Raw genomic sequence first — 22,861 nt, forward strand, 5'->3', positions numbered from 1 at the left:
CTTAGTTTTATATATAATATAGATGTGGCAATCGTCGTTAGTTTTCACACATTTGCCTTAAACACCGTTTGATCTAAGTTTGAAAATTACAAAAAAAACTACCCCTCTCAGTTTAAATAATTATTAAAAAAATTACAAAGATAAAAAATAAATTGTGACTGACATCGTGGACTATGTTTTATCATTGTCTTGATTTTTTTTATTATTTCTTTTATTTATTTATTTTTTAATAATTATTTAAATTGTGAGGGGTGACTTTTTAGTAATTTTCAGACTTAGATCAAATGGTGCTAATGTCAAATGTCTGAAAACTAACGGCGAAGGCCATATCGAGAAAAATATTTCAAGTAAAGGGGGGCAAAGATGCAATTGAGAGTGGAAGGGGGTAAAGTGGTATCGTGCCAAAGTACAAGAGGGGCACATCGATGCAATTGAGAGTATAATGGTTATAAAATGGTATCAAACCAAAGTACAAGAGGGCAAACCGATGCAATTGACAGTGGAAGGGGGGTAAAGTAATATCGAGCCAAAGTACAAGGGGGGAAAGCGTAATTTACCCAAAAATATTATTATATTCAAAAAATCACAGCCAAAATGTTATGAGAGCTTCTTTAATGGACTAAATTATCCATTGATATTATAAATTTGTAGTGTTATTTTGCCATAAGGACATCTAATTTAAATTTCCTTAGCGCCCGAGCGTAGTTGATATTATTAAATTTCAAACTTTACATATTTCGATGTTCACATTATTAACTTAAAAACCCATTCGAATGGAGAGCAAATATCATGTAGTTTCCTTGTAAATTATCACAACTGAGCTACACCATATATTGGAGGGAGATTGCTTGGGCGTTATTGAAGCTCTTCGAGCTGGCACTAATCTGAGTTTATCCATTGGAGTGTTCGTCGACGAGTGTCTGTCTTTGGTTCCATTTTTCTCCTCTCGCTCTTTTTCGTTTGTTAAACGGTCTGGTAACAAATTGGCTCATTGTCTAGCCACTAGCTTTCCATTTCCTTGTAATGAAGGTGACACCCTTCCAACTGGTTTGGCTTCTTATGCCTAAATGAATTTCTCATTCCTCAAAAAAAAGCTACACCATATATGATCGGTGGTGACAACCTTTGACGATGGTCGGAGACAATGGCGTCGTGCGACGGAAAACGGACATATACAGCTTAGTTTCCAGACGTACATATAAAGAGAAAAATCACAAAAAAAGAAAAAACGAGCTTAGGGCCTTTTATTTTTTAGTTTATATACATGGGCAATTATGTCCGGAAAATAATAAACTATTAAGTAGTGGATTTTTTTTAAAAACAAAAAATCCTAATGGTCCTTTTTTTAATTAAATATAAAAAGTTTCTAAAAAGAAATAATAATAATATAAAAGGCGCGGCTACAAGATTCAGGGGCATAATAGTCATTTGGGTACTGTACCGACGCCACCGCGGCGTATGGTAGCATCGCGCCCCCACTGCACTATTTATTAGCGAAAAATAGAAAAAAAGGAAATAAAATTGAAAAGATTTGTGTCGTTGCTCTCTCAAATTGGCTCCACTTCTCTGCCCTTTTCTCCAATTTCAGCAACACTGCTTCGTTCATCAAAAGGGGTAACTCCAATTCTTCCTTTGTTAAACTTTTATTTAATTATTCTGCATACTTAGGGTTTTTTTCTTTTTAGGCTTAAATTGACCCTTTTAGGTATTCTTTCCCTCGATTTTGCTCGTTTAAGAAAAAACGCGCACAAATTTGAAACGTGAACTCACTCTGTATGTATGTGTGTGTGTGTGTGTATCTCAGTGCGTGTATATACTATATACTGAAGCAGAAACGCATGGTTGTAGTTTTGTATGTGTTTGTGTATGGGTGTTCGAACAGTTAGATATAGGTTTTTGGTACTCGAAATAGTTTTGTTTGTTTTAATTAGTTTATTTTGTGTTTGAAGATTTTCAGGAATGATGGCATCGAATGAAGCTTCCACCAGCACTGAGCTAATCAGCACTCTACTGAGATGCCGAGCCGAGGTGGTGAGTTTGGTGAAATAAAATTAATTGGGCCTGTTAGCTTTTACATTAGTTATTATGTCTATGAATATTTCCACTTGAATTGTGCATGAAGTGGGTGCCCTTGTTCATCTCCATACTCCTCCGTCTCGGTGTATTTGGGTGACAGATAAAGTTGATAATTGACAAGTTAAAATAATTTACTTTTGGGCCATCATTAAGAAAGTCGTGCAACTCTTGTTTTTATACTCCCATTGAGGATAGTTTTCAGTTTTACGTTTCCCCTTTTTTAACGAGGATTTCGTTGTTACACGTTATTCGATCCTTGCTCAATAACTTAGCAAGCAATTTTGATAGTAAATTGAGGTTATGGATGATTAAAAAATGGTGGTTAAGGTAACAATGAGAGAGTGTATCGTGACAAAAAACATTGTTAGTATACACTAACCATGTGAAAAGCAAATTACCATGGAACTGTCAATGCTGGCATGGTTTCCCTTTCACGTGTCTCCTTACACCGAATCTTGAAGTCGTCTCATGTAGGTAGATAAAATGCATTGAAAAACCAAGGTTGCTTGATGACCATATGTTATGTGTGATAAAGGTACTTGATATAATTGCCGCTGTAAAAGGATTGCATGAGCTCAGCCCACAACAGATCAGCAAATTAATCAAGGATTCTGGGAACAATGTTGTTCGGCACATTGCTGAAGATGGATCACATATACAGGTTGTTAGGAAGAACTAAATAGCTTCTTATTTATTATAGCTATTGTTTTTGCTGTTTAAACACTGATATAGTAATTGATATATTGCAGGTTGACTTGGAAAAGTTTGCGAGGTATCTTCCCCTTCACCTAATTGCAGTGATTATGGATTGGGAGAGGGACAGGTCAACATTCAAGTACTTGTTATGTGGAGTTCTTCTATTGCATTCCATGTGTGATCTTGCATCTCGGGTGCCCAAAATTGAGCAGGTTATAGATGTTAAACTGCATCTGTTTATCATATATATACTAGTGTAGCGGTCCAAGTTTTTCTGAGTTAGCTAATGTTTGAGGTCATATTATACTTATAATTGTACAAGCTAGCTACCTTATGAAAGTTAATAAACAAAGGGATGAAAAGAAAAAAATTCAATTGATTTGGTTGCTTTACTTGCGGCTTCACCTAGGAAATTTATAATTGATAATAGCACCACGAGGGTTGTTGCCTTGTTGGTTGGGGATCCGTTTTTCTTTCCATTGTTTCTTTCACTTTCTTTTCAATTTTTTATTCTTCTCAATTGTATTATATTTTATAAGAGTTCCCATGTATAAAGAAGATCCATGGAATTATATCAGGGATGCATATCCCGAAACTCTTAGCAAGTATATTTAGCTAATGAACCTTAACATGATCTGTTTCCTGCTTAAGTGGTTTCCTTTCCTAGAATGCCCACAAACCGAACGTTATTAGTTCATTGTCGATTTATAGTAGGGCTATCAAAAGAAAGATACCTCTACTTTATGCTCTCTTTCTCATTGCAGTTTACAGCTGTCAATGACATGCTCATTATCATTTTCACCGTATGATTTCTTTTTTTAGAATTCGTTTGCTTTTATTGGGAATTTGTTTTCTTTCTTAATCTTTTTTACATCGTCTTTGAGCTTTTGGATATATTTGTTTTCATTGTACGTGTTGTCATGATGTGCTTTATATATCAGAACCGATTCATTCATCCATCTTCACATGTCTTCTGTTACAGATATTGCTCGATGACGTGAAAGTATCAGAACAGCTAATTGACTTGGTCTTTTATTTGCTAGTTCTCCTAGGTGCATACAGACAGGTTTTTTGCGCAGTCTCTCTCTCCCTCCCTCCCTCCCTCCCCCCTCCCCCACACACATGCACTGACTGCATTGTCTTCTAGGAATATCACAACACTCCAAATGAGATGGTTCTCTTGCACTCAGCCTTGGTTGCCTGCGGTCTAAAATTGCTAACGGTGATTGTTTCCCAACAGTACCAAGAGGTTGCTCAAGTTTTGGTTGCATATTACAAGGTGATTTTATTGAGTTCTTTCAATAATGGGGCATACTGTTGGTGAAATTAGATCAACCTTGTTAGAAATTCTCACTTAAAAAACATGTGAATCACTCGGTTCATATTTCTGCCTTTTGTGTTCAAAGCTGTCCGTTTCTTCAAACTACCGTTCAATGATGTCATAGCTGATTATGTGAATTTATAGCAGGTTGACATATTTATGGATGCAGTATTCTCTGCTGTTTGTATAGATGTTAAATTTCTGCAGACCAAGCTGTCTGCTGAACAGGCCGAGTCCTCTGCAAACACTTCCCCTACTGCTGAAGAGACCTTGAATCATCTTTGCCAGCAGTGTGATTCTTCTCTGCAGTTTCTTCAGTCTTTGTGCCAGCAGAAGTTGTTCCGTGAATGCATTGTTAAGAATAAGGTTTTTAATTATGATTCTTCTATTTTCTTTGATTCAGTGTTTTCATTGCCTGAAAGTGTGCTTTAAGATGTCAAGTGTGGTGGAAAAAAATATTCTGCTCGAGGTAAAAGCTGCCCTGGGAAGTTCTAATTTGGCAAATCTGAATTCACCCGACCTGTATGGGTGCTTAACCTTGACAACTTAATTTATTTTCACCCAGGTGCCGTAGATGGAGAGTACTATGATATGCTCCATCCACAAATTGTTTGTTCATTTTTCTGATGAATGTCTTGGTCCTCCTCGATGTAGCTTTTTCTTTTCTCCCCTTAAGTCCTTTGTTTAGGGTAGAGAAGTTGTTAATAGCTGCAAATGTATGCACCAAGTTATATTTTAGGGACATTGCACATTTTAGATTTCTATTACCAATAGCCCGACTTTATCTTCTTGAAAAGAATTGATGTTGGCAGCATTGTTTTAAAAGAATTGATTTCACAACTTCTGAAGATAATGACTTTATCTTCTTGCCTTACCTTGATTACGTTTATTTTTAGTAAGTTATAGTTATCTTAGATCTTCTCCTTTGGTTTTATCTCAGTGATCAAATTCAAATTTCAAATTCATCATTTACATTCGTTTTCAGGAGTTGTGTGGCAATGGAGGTGTTCTTGTACTCATTCAGGCTGTTATGAAATTAAACCTATCACCCTTGCGCAGTGCATCCTCGTATACAATTTCGGTCTCTCGGCTGAAGTCTAAAGCTTTATCTATTGTGAGTTACAGTCCAACTGAAATTTCAGTATTTTAATGGAAAAAACATTAGACTTCAGAATTGATCGTGTTTGTATTCGCCTATGTAAGACCTTTAGTGTTTATGTAAATGCAATATGTCCTACTGCAGCTCTTGTATCTCTGTGAAGCAGAGGGTGTCTCCTACTTGGACGAGGTTGCAAACAACCGTGGAAGTCAGAACTTGGCAAAGTCTATTGTGTTACAGGTATTGGTGTCAGGAATAAAAGTTTTTCTTAACATTTTTTGACTTAAAGATCTATGAGATGACATAATTTTTTTCGTTTATGCTCGAGAAAGGAAAAGCCTTCTTGCTGATCTTTTAATTTTGAGAAGTTAGCAGTTGTTGCAATTGACTAATGAAATAATTCGGAAGTGCTTGTAATTTTTTTATCAATTTGAGGCCACCCAGATAACGTTATTCAGACCCATTTACAATTTTTACTGCATAAATTGGATTATAATAGCTTCTAATGAATAATAAGCATTTCAGAATGTGCTGCTTTTAGAAATTGGATTATAATAGCTTCTAATGAATAATAAGCATTTCAGAATGTGCTGCTTTTAGAAACCTGGTTCAATTTATATATAATTGTCATTCTCTCCTTTTAATATTAACGGTGGTCATACTTGATTTTTTTCATTTTGTTGGGTTAGCTTTGTGATTTTGATGTCTTTTTCGTGTTAAGCCGGATTTAATGTCCCTAAGTGAGTGTTATTGTGGTATTTCTTTTGGTCAGGTTCTTGAATTACTGAAGAAAATGTTTGGTATAGATTCTAATCAGTTAACTGCTTCCTCTGAGATCATTTATCCAAAGGGGCAGCTGGAACTTAATGCAATGCTTCTGGCAGACGTCTTCTCTGATGATTCTAATTTTCGACCGTTCATCGTGATAAACTTTGTAAGCATTTGTCTACGGTACAGTTAATGTGACTTCCTACAGGATGTGCTTGTTTTAGTTTTTCTTTCCTTTTTGTATCTATTGGCTGATCTGGGCTTTCTTATTATAATTAGCCATGGGTTTTCATGAATAAAGACCTCAAAACAAGCAAGTACGATATCTAACTATAAAGGTTCAATGTTTTAAAAACACAATTTATTTTGAATACTTACATTTGTTGTTAGCAATCATAAACAACATCATGGCTGTCAGACATGGAGCTGCATTGGATACACCATGTATCAGGCAGGCTTGAATTTTTTTTTTTTTTTTTTTCTGATTTGAATCTCAAGGAAATTTTAACAATTATTGGTTCAATTAATAGATATTATTTATAACATACAGATTTTGAATGAAAAGTAGGATGAAACTAGAACATAATTACTAAATACTGTGGTGATCACCTTAGTTGTTTATCTTGTCTAAGATGGCAATAGCGCATTTTATGAACTTTGTGTATACAACAGTTAAACTCACGCTGCATGTTGGCATTCCCTAGAGTGTGGCAGAACATCCACTAGAAAAAATGTCAACTCAGCTTAACTAAAGAATCCTGATCTTGTAGTATCTGGAAAATATAGAAAGAAAAAGAACATCCAAACCAGTCACCATTTAAGGTTTGTAGTTTACTGAAGGCATGTTACTTGTTTGATTTTTGATGCGCCTGTTAAATATTTGGCTGGATATGATTATGTATCTACTTCAGTTATCTATTTGAAAAGCTACCATGAACCCGCAACCAACCTATCTTTTGGCTTCTAATGTTTTCTTCAAGGAAATTTCTGAATGATTGAGTTATAAGATTGAAACTAAACATAAAACAGTGTATGTTTATCTTGTTCCCTTACCTTATGTTTTCCTTCAGACTGAAGCTTTGGCGGCAATCTTTTTACTTCCGCCTGGAGAGTTTTTATCTGGTTGGTGTTCATCTTATCTTCCAGTTTGTGAAGACGATGCAATTTCGGAGTATGTATCTTTTACAGCTACTGGATGTCTTGAATTGCTCTTTTATCAAATTAGTTAAATGTATCATTTGCAGCTGCTGCATGGTTTAAAATTACTCTCCCACTTACTTTGTTAAACCAATGTTTTATATTCACCTTTGCTTCTTGCAGTGTATCTCAGGAATCCTATGCCCATCAAAGAACATCTTTATTGATTAAAGTGATAGCAAACCTTCATTGTTTTGTTCCGGATGTATGCCGAGGTACATGATCTCGTATTTTCTTGCTTCTAATTTGGCTGTTATATCTGATCTTCATCTAACTATTTGATTTGTTTCAATTCCAGATGAGAAGGATCTCTTTCTCAACAAGTTCTTTCGGTTCGTACAGCAGGAATCGCAGAAATCGTCAGATGGGTCCTTATCTACTTCTGAATCTGAAAAAACTGCAACCGTTAGCAAGAATTTATGTACAGCTACTTGTCATTTTTCCCCAGTAAGTTAATCACACACGCACACATGTTTCTTACGAGTACTTTGTATTCAGGTTCACTGTTAAGTCATGCAGAATCCTTAGTTCCCCGATCTTTAAACGAAGATGATGTGCAGCTTCTAAGGTAATTTCAGTTAATCTTCACACTCCCTATTGTGATCTGAATCCCTTTTCAGTTTCTTAAATTGTATGTTTGGGGATGGAATACTCCGAGCACTGCCAATGATCATTTTTGTACTTGATGTTGTTCTCTGTGGACCTACTTGACACTTCAGATTTGATTGTGTTCATTCTTGGGTTGATTATATTCTTCTACAGCTATTCTGAGACGTAATAATTTTATTTGTAGGTTATTTATCAGTCAGTTTGAATCTCTGATTGTTCCTGCTGCATCTGAAGACCGTCTAGTCCAAGTAATACCTTCACTTCGTTTGGTAGTAACTGTTTTGATTTTCTTTTCTAGTAGTTGATGCAAGAACTCATTCGCCTTTCAAATTGATAGTTCTGAAATTGTCATTTTGCGCCAATTAACTATGATCGAAATGCACCGCTAGATTCATTCCCCTTACCTTGGCTCTAGCAACCAAGTCTAGGTACCAACTCTCCTAATGAGGATTGGTTACATTATGAAATATTATGGTTATATCAATTGAAAATATGAATTTATTTTAAGGGACAATGACCTTAAGAGCCTATATGATGATATTCACGATATCCTTATTTGTTGAACAATCAGGTCAAGCTTCAATACATTAAGTTCGAATTTTATCCTTTTCTATGGTGATAACGATTTGATCTGTGCATGCTTTTTTACATACACATGTTTGGTCATATAAGATCATGCTAACTCAGTGTTTTTCTGGGTTTTTTACTACTGTCGAAACTTCTTGTTTCTGAATTTCTCTTCATTTTATTCAATTGGTTTACACCCAGTTTGTACCCTTTAGGATTCTCAACATAAAGGCGTGCCCAAAGAAGTAGATCGTGGCTATAGTGACAGCAACGCGGAAAAGCGCACTCTGGAAAATGTTGCCCTCCAAGAAAACCATTTGGATGCCAGCAGAAATCGGAATAGTCAATGTTTTGATGGGGAAAGGAAATATGGGATGGTGGAGCAGTGTACATCCAATGGGGACAACATAAATTTTAGAGAATTTGAGCGAGATTCTCGGACTGTTGAAACTAGTGGGACGGATTCCAGTCCCACACGAGGAAAGAACAGTAGTGATCTGATGGATGTCGATCACGTCAAAGGAAGTGGCTTTGAAGAAACTATGGAGGATGAAAAGGCGGATGCTATGTACTCTGATGAGAAGCAGCAAAGGAAACGTAAGAGAACAATAATGAATGATAGACAGATAGCACTCATCGAATCCGCACTTGTAGATGAACCTGATATGCACCGTAACTTAACATCACTACGAAATTGGGCTGACAGGTTAAGTCTTCAGGTGAGTATAATTATATTGTAGTTGTTATGTTTTGTTTAATTTTTTTTATATAGAGGATTGATTAATAACGCCTTTGTTCCCAATGATTTTTATCCTTCTAATGTTCTTTCTCAGGGTGCTGAGGTTACAACTTCCCGGCTTAAGAATTGGTAGGATTGCCCTCATATTTCCTTTCTCAGGATTCTTCATGTTCAGATCATGTGATTTGGTTTGATATTTGCCGAAGTGTTTGTTTTGCCCACTTGTCAATGGTTCCATAGATGTGAATATTGTCCAATCATTCATAATATGGTTGAATTATTTTCTTGAATTTCAGTATATAACCTAGTTATTTATAGTGGAATAGTCTGCTCCCTCAAGCATTCCATTTAGCTGCAAGATGTATAAAACCATTTTCAATAGTCTGAAGGCAGTCATTAAATCTCTCTCTGCGTCTTCCATCTAGCAGGACTGAAACATAACATTAGGTTGAATTTCAATTTGATGGAGGGTTTGTAGAAGGGATTTCAAATGACTCCAAACGAGATGCATTTGAAATCCACCATAATGACTCAAAAAAAATACTAATTCAAACTGATAGCTAAGGATTTGAATTCCATTACAAAATAAATACACCCAAACAAGTGAGATGGATCTGAAATCCTCCCTTCAAATCCTTCGATTCAATGAAGCCTTATATTCTTATTTCCTTGTGTTGTGTTTGTTTTGCGACAGGCTCAACAACCGAAAAGCTAGGCTGGCCCGTGTAGCCAAGGATGTCCGTGTACCATATGAAGGGGATAAAAATCTCAACAGACAAGGCGGATCTGGAAACCTGGAATCACCCCTCAGTCTTACCGATGATGTTCCTGCTCCTTCGGCTGAAAGAGAGAGTCTAACGAATGATGTTCTAGATGCTGCATTGACAGGTAATGTTGATGAGGATATGGGGACTTCAGTTGCTGCACCTAGAGATAATATTGTAAGAACAGATACGGATTTCGAGGCAGGACAATATGTAATACTTGTTGGTGAGAAAGCAGAGACAATTGGTAAGGCTAAGGTGTTTCAGATTGGTGGAAACTGGTGTAGCAGTGATTTGGATGTATCGGGTTTGTGCGTTGTGGATATTATGGAACTTTTGATTGATAGGTATGCACAGCTTCCCCATCCCGTCGATGCCACTGGCTACTCATTTGATCAGGCTAAGAGAAGACTTGGGAGAATGCTTGTATTGTGGGACTTGAATAAACTTTGTCGATTAATCTGGTAAGAGTTAATAATATCAATGTGTTCTTTAGATCATGAATCTTTTTCGTCTTATATGTTTTTTTTTTGTGTTGATTATAGAAGTCTTTTTCATGCTTTAAAGAGATTAAAAACGTGTCATAGGAACTAGGAGTGTATACGTGGTTAAAAATAGTTGATAGTTAGCATTCCTTAGCCTCTCGGCCTTCTTTGGAAGTGTCGATGTGATTGATAAAATTTATTGAACTGGTTAGGATTAAATCGTCAGTGATAATGTAGTATATGTTTCGACTAAACATGAAAAATTATTATTCATATGCTTGATTAAAATCCGTGTTCGTTTTATGATGGGGCTAGATCTCAAATCCCAAATATTTGAGAAACTTTTGATTATGTTGTCTATCTAACAAATTATTTCCTTATTCCCGAACAAGGCTTTCATGTTTTCCTCTCTATGTACAGATAGAAGTGTCGATCGAAGGTGAAGGCAGTGAGTTGGACAGGAATACAAGACGATGGTTATCGGGTATGGCTGTAAAGTAGTGAACTATTTGGCCTGTTATTGTTGCCAAGTGCAACGTGGTAATTAGCTGATGAAATGTTGAAAAAGGCCGATTTCATGTGTCAAGTGGATCTGCTGCAGTGAGGCCTTCTCTGTACAACCAGAGAATGGAAATTAAGGGACAGTTTGTTAATCCATGGCATCTAACTTGAATTGTAATATTAGAATAGTTTATTTCGAAGAGGTTATTAGTTAATCAATGGATGGTTCATTTAATATTTTATTGATTTTATAGGAGTTCTGTATTTTAGTTACCTTTGTGCATGCATTTTTTCTATAAATAATACATAAGTGGAAAAACTATTTCATACAAAAATTATGAAATATATTAAATGTAATAGAAAAAATTTATTGGAGATGCGGGGGATCGAACCCCGTGCCTCTCGCATGCAAAGCGAGCGCTCTACCATTTGAGCTACATCCCCGTATGATGACTATGATTAATTTGTACTATTCTATAATACATAATAATACCTGAAGTACGGCAGTTATACAAACGTAGTGTTGTAGAAAAGGCCCAAATAATAAAGTTTTGGACTTTATTTCACATAAGCCCATCCACAAATTTTCAACAATGTTTTGAAAACCGGACCGGACCGGCCGGTCCGACCGGTTCAACCGCGAACCGCCGCCAAGTCCGGTCCGGTTGGATGTGAAAACTCAAAAATGTCAAAAAACCGGGTCAATTACAAAAAACCCGGTTCGACCGGTAAGAACCGGTAAAACCGGGAACTAGTCCAAGAACCGGTTTTTACTCAAAAGGCGGTGCCATGGCCGGATCTGCTTCGAAAGTGGTCGTGGGTGACTGAATCCTGTCGGAGAAGATTGTGGGGAACAGATCTAAGCGGATCTGTGTCGTATGGTCACCCAATCGAAGTGGTGGATGCCATATCGATCGATTGAAGAAAAGAAAAGAAAGAAGGTGAAAGAGAAAATGAAGAAAAAAATAGGGAGAAGAATATAGATATAATAAATACAAGGAGAAGAATAAAGAAAAAGAAAAAGAAAAGGGAAGAAGAGGAGAGGCTTCTGCGTGATAAGTTGGAGGAAGAAGAAAGAAGAAAGAAGAAAGAGAGGAGAAAGGAAAGAGGAGAGAGAAGAAATAAAATATTATAAATTCATATTTTATAAAAAGAAGTGGAGTTAGTTGAATGATAAAAAGAGGAAAGAGGGAAGGGAAAATATAAAATATAAAATATATTACATTTAAGGAATTAAATTAATTAAATAATTATATATAAAAAAAAAAGTGAAAAACCCGATCGAACCCCGGTTGAACCGGTCGAACCGTGACCCAGTGGCGTGTCCGGTTCGATGTCCGGTCCGATTTTCAAAACATTGATTTTCAATATTAAAACTTTGTTTTGAGCGGTGCACGTCACCTGTTCGATCAAAGGTAAAATTATGTACATATTCGCTTCCTTGTTTTTTTCTGAATTATTTCTTTTGGGTAAAGTTCATTTTACCTACTTGAACTATATCCAACGTATAAAATACCCCCCTGAACTTCAAAATGAACCAAACTAGCCCCTCCGTTTAAAATCCGTCTGGCCTTGCTGACATGGCACTTTGACTTTTGCATATGAGACAGCTGGAGTAGATTTTGGACGATTTTACCCCGTACTATTATTACTATTTTCACTTTGTCTCCTTCACCACACCACCATCACTTTCGATGGATTCAACATAACTAAAACCTTAGTTTTCAAATCCAGATTCAGCAACATACCATAAGAAAGTTTATCAAAAATTCACCCAATTTTGTGAAGAAAAACATTATTTAATTGATGTAGAGTAACGCAAATCTTGGAAAATAAAACAACATTCTATTCTAAGGAACAATAACAAAAGCCCCAACACCAAAATTACTCCAGAAAATAGAGAATAGCAGATTATACAATTCTGTTTTTGGGAATGTTGGTGGCGGATTCCGCCAGGACCTAGTGTGTGTGGCGGAGCAAAAGCCGATTTCTTTTTGGTTTCTTCTTTCTTCTTAATTTCAACTTTTCCGGCCGCCGCTACCGGCGGAAATCCAAACGACTCCGTATTTGGGTTTTTTAAACCAAATCCAGCCGCGCTTCGTCAAAATGTTCACTCAATTGGAGCCCGAAATTAGTGCCCCAAGTTGTGAGAAGCTTGACCTCCCACCGGTGCGAAATGAGGTCTTACTGCGGCGGATATTTTGAGCAGCGTGGCGCCGATTTGCAGGAAGAACTTTAATTTTGACTTTAATGGAGCAATGTTGGCGTGAGATTTGGCAGACAATTTCATTTTTTGCAATTTGTTAAATAAGTGAAGAGAAAATTATTCTGGATTTTGGTAAAAGAATGTTTAAATTTGGTAGAAGAATCTCAAGAAAAAAAAAAGAAAAGAAAAAAAAAAAAGAAGAAGAAGACGGGGGAGGTGTGAAGAAGACGGATCATAGTTGTATCAATATAGGGTATAAACGTAATTGCACACTAAACTTAACGTCTGTTAGTTTTGTAATGTTTTTTAACGTTGACCCACAATTGAGAGGGACTGTTTTGGTTCATTTTGAAGTTCAGGGGGGTATTCTATACGTTGGGTATAGTTCAGGTAGGTAAATTGAAGTTTACCCATTTCTTTTTTTTCTTCGTGGTCCTCCGACAATTATTTTCTTTCCGGGACAAGGGCCCTTGATTTTTCTTCGCCTTTCTCCATATTTTATCAATTTATCTTCTGGGTTATGCTTCTTGTTCCAGAAAGACTTCATTTTTTTCACCAAAGATGTCTGATTTTACTGTTAAAGATTCAATCTTTTTATTTTTTGATGTAGGGTTTTGAACTATGCTTACTTTTTTTTTTTTTTTGAGAAATACTATGCTTACTTCCTCTGTATTGTCTTTCAGCCCTCTTTAAAATCTCAATTTTTTTTAAAATTTTAAATTTTAAATTTTTTAACTTGGTCATGTAAATAGGTTTTGTTTCTTTTGTATGGGGTTTGTTTTAGGTAGTTTCTCAACTTTCTACCAATTTACTCTATCTTTACAGATTTGCATGCTGTATTTCCCCTTTCAGAATTTCCCCTTTACTGCTGATTACCTTACCGTGTTAACACTACTGAGATATATTTTGTTAGATGCATGTGTGTACTGTGCTAAAAAAAATCAAATCTTTATTTCACATAAGCCCATCCACAATTTGTCATTCAATATTAAAACTTTGTTTTGAGCGTTGCGCGTCACGTGTTCGATCAAATGCCCACACAGTGAAAAAGTGAAGAAAGCACCACGCGAAAAAGGAAAAGAATGGAGGCCGAGGCAACGGTGCAACCACTTATAAGCATCGCACCGGCGGTTCAGAACAACATAAACGCCAAATTCATAATGCTCGACAAAGGGAGGACGACAGTGGAGGGTAATACAAAGACGTGCCTTTCGCTGGTGGCCGACGACACGGCGGCGGTCCACTTCCAGCTGTGGGGCGACGAGTGCGAAGCTTTCGAGCCCGGCGACATCCTTCTCTTGTCCAACGGAATATTCTCCTCCTCCTCCGGCCGCAGCAACAACAACCACCACCACGTGTTGAGAGCGGGTAAAAGAGGGAAGGCGGAGAAAGTTGGGGAGTTCGCCATGGTTTTTGTGGAGACACCAAATTTGAGCGAGATACTGTGGGGTTCTGATCCAAAAGATTCCAGAAAGTATGTGCAGCAGGCTGTGATTTCTCCCTATTCAACTATTTTCCGGCCGGTTATATGAACCACTTTGTATGTGTTGTTTGATGATTTTCTTAGCTTTTTTTTCTTTTTTAATTTATCGAAGTACTCATCTTATTTAAGGATTTAATGGAAAAACTTGTTGGACACATCCCGGGGGAAAATTTAGGGTTTCCGATGGCAACGATTGAGGAAGAACATGAGTTCTGTATTTTAGTTACAAAATAATGAAATAAATTATATTAAATTTCAAAAAATAAGTGGAGATGCGGGGGATCGAACCCCGTGCCTCTCGCATGCAAAGCGAGCGCTCTACCATTTGAGCTACATCCCCTGTTATTTGTTTTTCACGGGTTTAATTAACTGTATTAACAGTGTTATAATTTCTTATTAGTAATATGAAATTTATATTTTAGGATAATTCTGGGAAGTTTTTATCAAGTAAGAGGTGAAATATTCTCAAGGAGAATTACATCTTCCTTCATCCAAATTAACATCAAACAGACCAATATATTTGGCAAGGCGTTCCAATTCCATTTAACCAAAAGGCAGACTCAACACACTCCACATAGCGAACAATCTTCAACTTGTGGATCGAAACATGAATAGGAGAAGGTGCCACATCATCTGAAAATATTTCATTGTTTATACCATTGAGTGCAAAAAATTGCACCATTCAATTTTTCAACAAAGTTTATTTCAAAGTTCGTGTAAATCTCGATATTACATGAGTCATATTCATCGACAACATCTACCATTTCAGCGTCACCAATATCACATATCGTAAAGTACTTCACTCCTACTCCACAAATATAATATTTTACATATAAGTATTTTAGCCAACTAAAGAAAAAATTCCATCCAATTAATCAGAATTAGCAGACGTTAGACTATATAGCATACAATGCAACATACTGTAATAGAAGAGATCAAACACATAAATATGGACTGTACAAGCAAACAATGCTGTTGTGTTTAAGTTTCCATCATCTTCAAACAGAATCGCAAAGATAACGAGTTGATTCATACAATTGCCGAAAAATTCCAGTAATGCAAACACCCAAAAAATCAAAGACTATTATAAAAACGAAATTTCACCATACAGATAGAACAGAATAAATTCTGATTCATCAAAACTATTATCTGAATACGAAACGAATTCAAAAATCATGGGGGTGAAACCGCTGATCAACACTTGATCAAGTATACCATCAATTAACCAAACAACCTAAATAATGAGAAAATTACTAAAATTCTTGTGAAGCCGAGCCAATTTCTTTATCTCTTCCCCCGGTTTTCTTGGGCAGCAAAGTTTGGTGAATGTTTGGTAAAACGCCGCCGTTTGCAATAGTCACAGCACCCAGCAGCTTGCTTAATTCCTCATCGTTCCTCACAGCCAACTGAATGTGACGTGGCACAATCCTGTTCTTCTTGTTGTCCCTCGCCGCATTCCCAGCAAGCTCCAAAACCTAATTAGGGTACAAAGGAACACAAACAATCAAATTGAATCCAATGAAAAAATAAATTTAAAAGCATATGAACAAAACCTAATTGAAAATTAATCAGAATCAAAAATGTGTAAACATATATATGTATATATATAAGAGATTACTTCAGCGGCGAGATACTCGAGAACGGCGGCGAGGTAAACAGGGGCGCCGGCACCGACACGCTCGGCATATTTACCGGCTTTCAGAAAACGAGCGATTCTGCCGACGGGAAATTGGAGGCCGGCCTTGGAGGAACGGGAAACGGATTTGGAGGATTTAGGCTTGCCTCTACCGCCTTTTTTGGTGGCTGCGGCGGTGGAACTCATTCTGAAATGTTATTCCGGCGATCGAAAAACCCTAAATTTCTGAAGGGTGCTGTATCTAGATGAAAAGGACTGATGACTTATTTCACGGATGAGATGTAAACAGGTGTGACGGAGCCTTTATATAGAGCATCGGGGATTGACAGCGTGGCATATTAATTAATGGAGAGAAGAGGGAAAGGGGTTTCAAAAAAATTTAGTAAAATAATATTTTGGCGCCTAAATGAATTTGGGCCTATGTAAAGTTCATTTGATTAGATTTTAATTGTAGTAAGTGACAACTATTTATGATATTTTTTTATTCTAATATTGTTAAAGTTTATGAGCCCTAGTTAAACTATTCATTAATATTTTAATATTTTTTAATGAAAAACGAATTCGAAATCGATCAAAAATAACCGAGTAAACCATTACTAAACCAAATTGCTAACAAAAAAATTTGAAATTTAAAGCAACGGCATACATTTTGTAGATTTATTGGTTCGGATTATATACCACAAAAGGAGTAAATATGGATTTTACGGTTCGAATAATTTAAATGAATCACCACCAAATATCGAGCCAATAATATATTCATTCCCTTCTTTTTACATATATAGGCGATTATATTATGTAAACAGATAATTTAGGCGGTTATGTCCAACAAATATTAATGTATACTATCTCTTTTACAAATATAAACATTCAATTTCTAAATTTTAAAATTTTCTAATTTAAGTTATATTTTATAATCAAATTACTTTTCATAGACTAAATTAGTTGTCCCATCATTCTTTCAACATAATAGCAAATAATTAAATGAATTACCGAAATTAAAAAAAAAAAAAGGCTTATTTTTTTTGTTTAAATAGAAGACAGAAAATATGGAGAATAAAATTGCCAGATTTCATTTAAACATAACAGATGAACATATAAAATCACCATTGATTAATTCGAAACTAATCTACATCATATCGACAAAACATTTCTTTTAAAAAACAAAGCACGACTAAATCTACCGAGAAGCAAAAATAAAAAAACATAATAAATCCCCTAAAATTCCTGAGAAGCAGATCCGATTTCTGCCTTCCCTTTGCCAGACTTCTTCGGCAGCAAAATCTGGTTGATATTTGGCAAAACGCCGCCGTTTGCAATAGTCACAGATCCCAACAGCTTGCTCAGCTCCTCGTCGTTCCTCACAGCTAATTGAATATGCCTTGGTACAATTCTGTTCTTCTTATTATCCCTCGCCGCATTTCCAGCTAGCTCCAAAACCTAATTTTCAAAAATCAACCCTAATTTCAACCCCCAAAAAAAATTTAAAAAATTAAGAAAAATCAGAGATCTTGTCAACATACCTCGGCCGCGAGGTATTCAAGGACGGCGGAGAGGTAAACAGGGGAACCAGATCCGACGCGCTCGGCGTAACGGCCCTTCTTCAGGAAACGGGCGATCCGGCCAACGGGGAACTGGAGCCCCGCTTTTGAAGATCTGGAAACGGACTTCGATTTAGACTTGCCTCGGCCGGCGATTGACTTAGCAGCGGTGGTCTTTTCGCCCATGGTTTTTGGTGGATGGTTTATTTTGGAGGGGATTTGAAATTTGAATTTGCTGAGAAGATGTTGTTGGTGGTGGAGAGAGCGTAGTGGTGCTGAGGATTTATATAGAGTTTGTATCTGTGTTCTGATTGGTGCATGTGGTTTCACGCGGATTGCCAGCGTGGATGGAGTATTTTACGGATTTTGTTGAGTCTAACTTCCTCGTTTCTTATTGGCTGCTTTGTGTTAACTTGGATTGCCACGGTGGCATTTAAAAATTTCGTATCCCGCTTCTTTTTTAGTAACCCGGGAACAAACTTACGGGCCATGAACTCTACAAAATGGGCCAAGCCTATTCAATTTTAATTAGACCAACAAATAAATTGGGCCGAGTATTTTTAGTAATACCGGACTCTTTAAAAAAATATTTATAAATAAAGTTAATTTTTCTATAATAATGTTTTTGGCTTAATGAATTAGCATCTAAGAGGAGAAAGATCCGAACTTGATTTCAATTCCTTTTTATTTAATTTGTTTAAGCAAAAAGTGTATTTTTGTTTTTTAGCAACGTTTATAAAATGGTATAAGTGACTAAGAAACCGGGTCAACTATCTTTAAGATACTCACCACTTTGTGTGGCTTGGTTTTAATTATTGTAACGAAATTAGTTATTGATAGAGACTTTATTTTATTCAAATAAAATGATTAAACATTTGATAAGAAACTTATTAGTATTATTTAGTAGTTTAATTGTAAGGGAAATTGTCAATATTGTACAAAGCCTTTCTTTTTCTTTTTATTATAATTTATTATGATATAAGTACAACATGTGTGTGTACAAATATGAACTAGTAAATATTCTAGTTACATAGTCTCAAATGATTTTTATTAAATTTGAGAAATAAAAAAACTTGTGGTTGATCAGAATTTTACATTTCAATACTTGCTCTATACTAATAGATTAAAAAATGATTGTGTATGCTCGAAAATGACATTGTACCCAATTCAAACACAACTTCCATGGATTTATGATTGTTCACGAAAGAGACTTATTGCATTAAGTAATCGTTATTTTATCAACATTTTAAATAAATTGAAAAGTTGAAAAATAAAATTTAAATAAAAGTATTGGTACATGGTTTTAAATATGGGACTATTAAATTACAATTTGCACTTAAAAATGGCATAAATGTTTGTACTTTCTATTGTATGGTCTCTAGTATGTAATCATGTATTTATTTATTTGATCTCTGATCAAAAGGCTATTATAAAATACAATTAAAAACAAAATAAGATCGACTATGCAGTTGTTCTTAGTTGACTACTTCTAAGTTCTAATGTTAACTTGAAAGCAACATATCCCAAAGTAAGAATATTCTCAAGCATTTATTTCTTTCTTAATATTTTTATGTCTCTATTTGGATCTTTTACTTGTCAATTGTCCAATGATCAATACATGATTTCTCAAGAAAAATCATTGCAAAACAAACCCAGAAACAAGAAACAACAATCATACTGCAGAAATCAGAAATCAAAAAATTTATTTACATAGAAACAAAGAACAAAAAAGGGCAAACTAACAAACCTAAAAAAATAAAAATGACATCTTTTTTAGAAGTTTATTCAATTTGTATGAACAAGTGAAGGATGATTCTTGAAACTCTCCAAATCAACAGAATCCACCATTCCTTTCAAGCTCTTAAGACTAGCCTTAGCCCCATTAGACAAAAGATACATAGCCACCTCAACATTTCCCGACTCGACCGCACGAAGAAGAGGCGTAAATCCCGATCCGTCAACAAGATCAACTCGAGCGCCGTGGCTAACAAGAAGCTCGACACTCTCCAAATGCCCCTTAAAAGCTGCCCTATGCAAAGCTGTCCATCCATTTTGATCCCTTCCATTAACCTTAGCCCCTTGAGCAAGACAACTCTTCATTGCGTGAACATCGTCTCTCCTCGCAGCTCTGTGCAGCAAATCGCCCAAATACAACGGATCGTATAAGTTCGAATACCCTTTCTCCACAGCCAATGCGTACGCGGTTCTGCCTTCTTTCGTGACCGCGTACTTGGCGAAAATCGAGTGGTTTAGCAGGAATTGGACCGCGTAGAAGTGGCCTTCTTCTGCTGCGTAATGGAGCGGGGTCCAGTTTTCGTTGTCGGTTTTATCGATTTCGCTTCCGATGGAGACGAGGAATTGGAGGGCTTCGATTTGGTTGTGGATTGCTGCTCGATGAAGGGCTGTTTGGCCCTGATTATCTGTCGAATTCAAATCGATCTCGACGAAGTTTAAACAAAGGGTTTCCATTATATCCACTCTGTTGTTCGATGCTGCTGTGTGAAGTAATAATCGGTCTCGTTTGTTGTCGATTGAACAGCCGGATTCGATCAGTGTTTGTACGGCGTCGATTTTGCCGGATTTAACGGCTAATGAGATCAACGATTCACCTTCTGAATCGCGAATGCTGACGTCAGCTCCGGCTTCAATTAGGGCTGGAATGAAGTGCGATTTCCCGTTTTCCGACGCAATTTTGAGCAGAGAAGTGAGCTGAGGCTCGTCGCACCGAGAAATCGCCTTCGAGAAGAGAGAAGTGATTTCCAGGGGGGTAGACGACGGCGGAGGAAGACGGAGGAGGAGGAACTCCGCCGCGTGAGGGCCGACGAAGTTGATCGGGAGAGCGGCGTCCCTGAAGATATGGGGGCCTGGCTTGGAGAAGAGGCGGCGGAGGTCGTCGTGGTGGGCTTTTCCGGTGGGGAGAATGGAGGATCGGACGAGGAGGGCGTCGTTGGGGGTGGAGAGAGGGGGGCGGTCGCCGGAGGGGTTGGTGAAGACGAGGGTTTGGGATGACGTGGAGAGGGGTGGGAGGATGGAGAAAGGGTTGGGGAAGGAGAAGATCGCCGGATTTGTTGAGGTGAGAGAAACGGCGACGGACATGGTGTGCATCAGGTTTGTGAGCTTGAAAGTTTGGCTGCAGTTTCCGCCATTGACGAAGGAGATGTCGATTGAATCCACATCCGCCTTGATTAATCTGTCCATGTTGTCCTTGATTCAAATGTGGGATTGATTACACAAGATTTTGTGGAGTGTTACTAGGTGTGTAGAGAGAGAAGGTGGTGATTAGTGATTAATGATTAATGAATAATGATTTTGATGATTGTGTTATTTTTATTTTTATTGTAACTACAAAATAAGTATATGTAAATGTCATTGTGTTTGTGTATACTGTAATATAAGTATTATCTAGAATATTATTATTGTTATTAAATATATATATATATATATATTTGATAGGTAAATTACAACCAACCCCTGAGGTATGGTTAAATTACAAAAACACCCCTCTTGTTTGGGTAATTACAAACCACCCGTCAACTATAAATCTTCTTACACGTCTACCCTTGTGGTTTCAAATTTAGTGGAATCTTCGATATTATATGGAATATTATCATTTTTGTATCCGTTTTATATCATTCGAACCCCACATTTTGAAGCAAGATGATCATAAAACAAGTACAAACTAGAGCAGTTTAACTTTACAAACTTTACATAAAACGAGTACAACTAGAGCACATCCCACGAAATCTAGATGATTATGTTGAATTTGACAGCATAATGGTGGAGATATAAGAGAAAATCATAATTAAGGCTATAGATGTAATTATCCAAACAAGAGGAGTTTTTTCATAAATTGACCATACCTCAGCGTGTAGTAATTTACCCATATTTGATATAACTCGTATATTAATGTATTATGATTGGTCTATTATGCACGGTGGATGAATACACGATAATGACAGGAAATTAATAAAAATAAATGAGGGAATTGTTTGGCCTAGTCTATAGGATGGGGATGGAGGAAATGAACAAGCAGCTTAACTTTTTGACCAGGCCAAACAATTACTTGTCCTTATTTGTTTTCTTTTAATTATGATTATTTTATTTATTTTTAATTATGATTATCATGGATATACTTCTAAAAATCTTGTTTTGTCTTTTCTTCAGGCATAACTAGGGACACCATAACAAACGTTCTTAGTTGTGTTGTGTCCAACAACAATGATAATCATTTACATAATAGATACACTCTTGGTTTCAATCTAGAAATCCAAGGAGGTAGCGACTCTGACCGAAAACTAGCACCACAGTGAGTTCACTTACCGATGAATGAACAGTCAACCAGCCAAAATGAATACACTCGTACTCGTACTCAGTAAAACCCTAATTTTCTCACACTGAAAGAGTCAATCACTTATAGAAGAATGATATTGAAAGAATAAAATTCATAAATGCATATCAATAAGTGTTACCTTTGTCTTCTCTCTAATGGCAGAACAAATATGATTTGGTGTCCGCATGGGTATAACTCAACTGGTTCCGGATGTGGTAAGTTGGTACGAGATCTAAAATCGAATCCTGGGAGCTGCAGTGTGGAAATTTCAACTCCAATGAGGGTTGGTTCCTTATGGGCACCTGGTTCGGGTCCGCTATCTTAACGGGCCATTGAGTCACCATGATTTACATTATTCCATCAAATACTTGTCGAGCCAAGGGATGTGGGCCCTGGGGCCGAGGAATTTCGCTTTTTGTTACAAGTATTTGTGCCGCCAAAATTAATTATGCCCAATCATAAACTTCATTTATGGGCCCAAAATCATGGTTATAGATTCAATAATAAACTAAGTTTAGTGAATTTCAGAGATTCGGGCTGTAATCGAGTTCGGCCCAAATGAAAGATAAACGAATTAGGACACAACAAATAATTTAGTTCACAGGTGGGCCAATTGGCTTCGTTGTGACAAGTACATTGAATTATTTGAGTTTCATTTTGTGGCCCGAACATAACAACCCATTTAATCATTTTTTTCAATTTAATTCGAAATATCGGACAAGTTGCAGAAGAATGGCCCATACATTTACAAGCGCACTGGCCTAACACCTGCTGACGTCACTGAAATCGTCATCCAATCACCATCACTCGGATATTGCAACGCTTTCATATCTGCCAAACAAGACT

General features: G+C 36.7%; 5 protein-coding genes and 2 non-coding genes across 14 annotated transcripts; 2 read left to right on the forward strand and 5 right to left on the reverse strand.

Moving 5' to 3' along the window:
• The first annotated feature begins 1,384 nt into the window (after positions 1–1,384).
• Positions 1,385–11,157, forward strand: LOC105953650 (sequence-specific DNA binding transcription factor ATNDX). Of its 8 annotated transcripts, none has more exons than XM_088816195.1 (19): positions 1,385–1,614; positions 1,950–2,031; positions 2,612–2,737; positions 2,826–2,984; positions 3,755–3,838; positions 3,920–4,051; positions 4,238–4,459; positions 5,079–5,207; positions 5,337–5,432; positions 5,965–6,126; positions 7,031–7,131; positions 7,281–7,372; positions 7,456–7,578; positions 7,656–7,725; positions 7,951–8,014; positions 8,549–9,052; positions 9,167–9,201; positions 9,767–10,300; positions 10,742–11,157. In XM_088816195.1, coding segments are annotated over exons 2-19 (2,706 nt in total). In that variant the 5' UTR covers positions 1,385–1,614; positions 1,950–1,959; the 3' UTR covers positions 10,743–11,157. The 8 variants fall into 8 exon arrangements, with proteins under 8 accessions (XP_088672321.1, XP_012832789.1, XP_012832781.1 ...); XM_012977335.2 differs by having other exon boundaries at positions 1,388–1,614; positions 1,950–2,028; positions 4,241–4,459; XM_012977327.2 differs by having other exon boundaries at positions 1,414–1,614; positions 4,241–4,459.
• A 36-nt stretch (positions 11,158–11,193) lies between these two features.
• Positions 11,194–11,266, reverse strand: TRNAA-UGC (transfer RNA alanine (anticodon UGC)). Its single transcript has one exon. It is a non-coding gene; the product is annotated as a tRNA-Ala (tRNA).
• Positions 11,267–13,964: 2,698 nt separating this feature from the next.
• LOC105957881 (Nucleic acid-binding, OB-fold-like protein) lies at positions 13,965–14,665 on the forward strand. The gene has a single exon (XM_012981859.2). It carries the CDS (start codon positions 14,111–14,113, stop codon positions 14,558–14,560), a length of 450 nt encoding a protein of 149 aa, XP_012837313.2. The 5' UTR covers positions 13,965–14,110; the 3' UTR covers positions 14,561–14,665.
• A 113-nt stretch (positions 14,666–14,778) lies between these two features.
• Positions 14,779–14,851, reverse strand: TRNAA-UGC (transfer RNA alanine (anticodon UGC)). Its single transcript has one exon. It is a non-coding gene; the product is annotated as a tRNA-Ala (tRNA).
• A 635-nt stretch (positions 14,852–15,486) lies between these two features.
• Positions 15,487–16,439, reverse strand: LOC105957871 (histone H2AX). The gene is made up of 2 exons (XM_012981849.2): positions 16,130–16,439; positions 15,487–15,986 (listed from the first exon to the last, which is right to left on the reverse strand). Exons 1-2 carry the CDS (start codon positions 16,331–16,333, stop codon positions 15,765–15,767), a joined length of 426 nt encoding a protein of 141 aa, XP_012837303.1. The 5' UTR covers positions 16,334–16,439; the 3' UTR covers positions 15,487–15,764.
• Positions 16,440–17,194: 755 nt separating this feature from the next.
• On the reverse strand, positions 17,195–17,941 carry LOC105957860 (histone H2AX). The gene is made up of 2 exons (XM_012981838.2): positions 17,668–17,941; positions 17,195–17,584 (listed from the first exon to the last, which is right to left on the reverse strand). The coding sequence occupies exons 1-2, from the start codon at positions 17,869–17,871 to the stop codon at positions 17,363–17,365; spliced, it is 426 nt and encodes a 141-aa protein (XP_012837292.1). The 5' UTR covers positions 17,872–17,941; the 3' UTR covers positions 17,195–17,362.
• Positions 17,942–19,363: 1,422 nt separating this feature from the next.
• On the reverse strand, positions 19,364–21,051 carry LOC105956829 (protein VAPYRIN-LIKE). Its single transcript, XM_012980739.2, has one exon. It carries the CDS (start codon positions 20,881–20,883, stop codon positions 19,471–19,473), a length of 1,413 nt encoding a protein of 470 aa, XP_012836193.2. The 5' UTR covers positions 20,884–21,051; the 3' UTR covers positions 19,364–19,470.
• Positions 21,052–22,861: the final 1,810 nt, after the last annotated feature.

This window comes from Erythranthe guttata, chromosome 4 (assembly GCF_056151865.1).
Source record: "Erythranthe guttata isolate IM_541 chromosome 4, IM_541, whole genome shotgun sequence".
In the NCBI taxonomy this organism is placed as follows: Eukaryota; Viridiplantae; Streptophyta; class Magnoliopsida; order Lamiales; family Phrymaceae; genus Erythranthe; species Erythranthe guttata.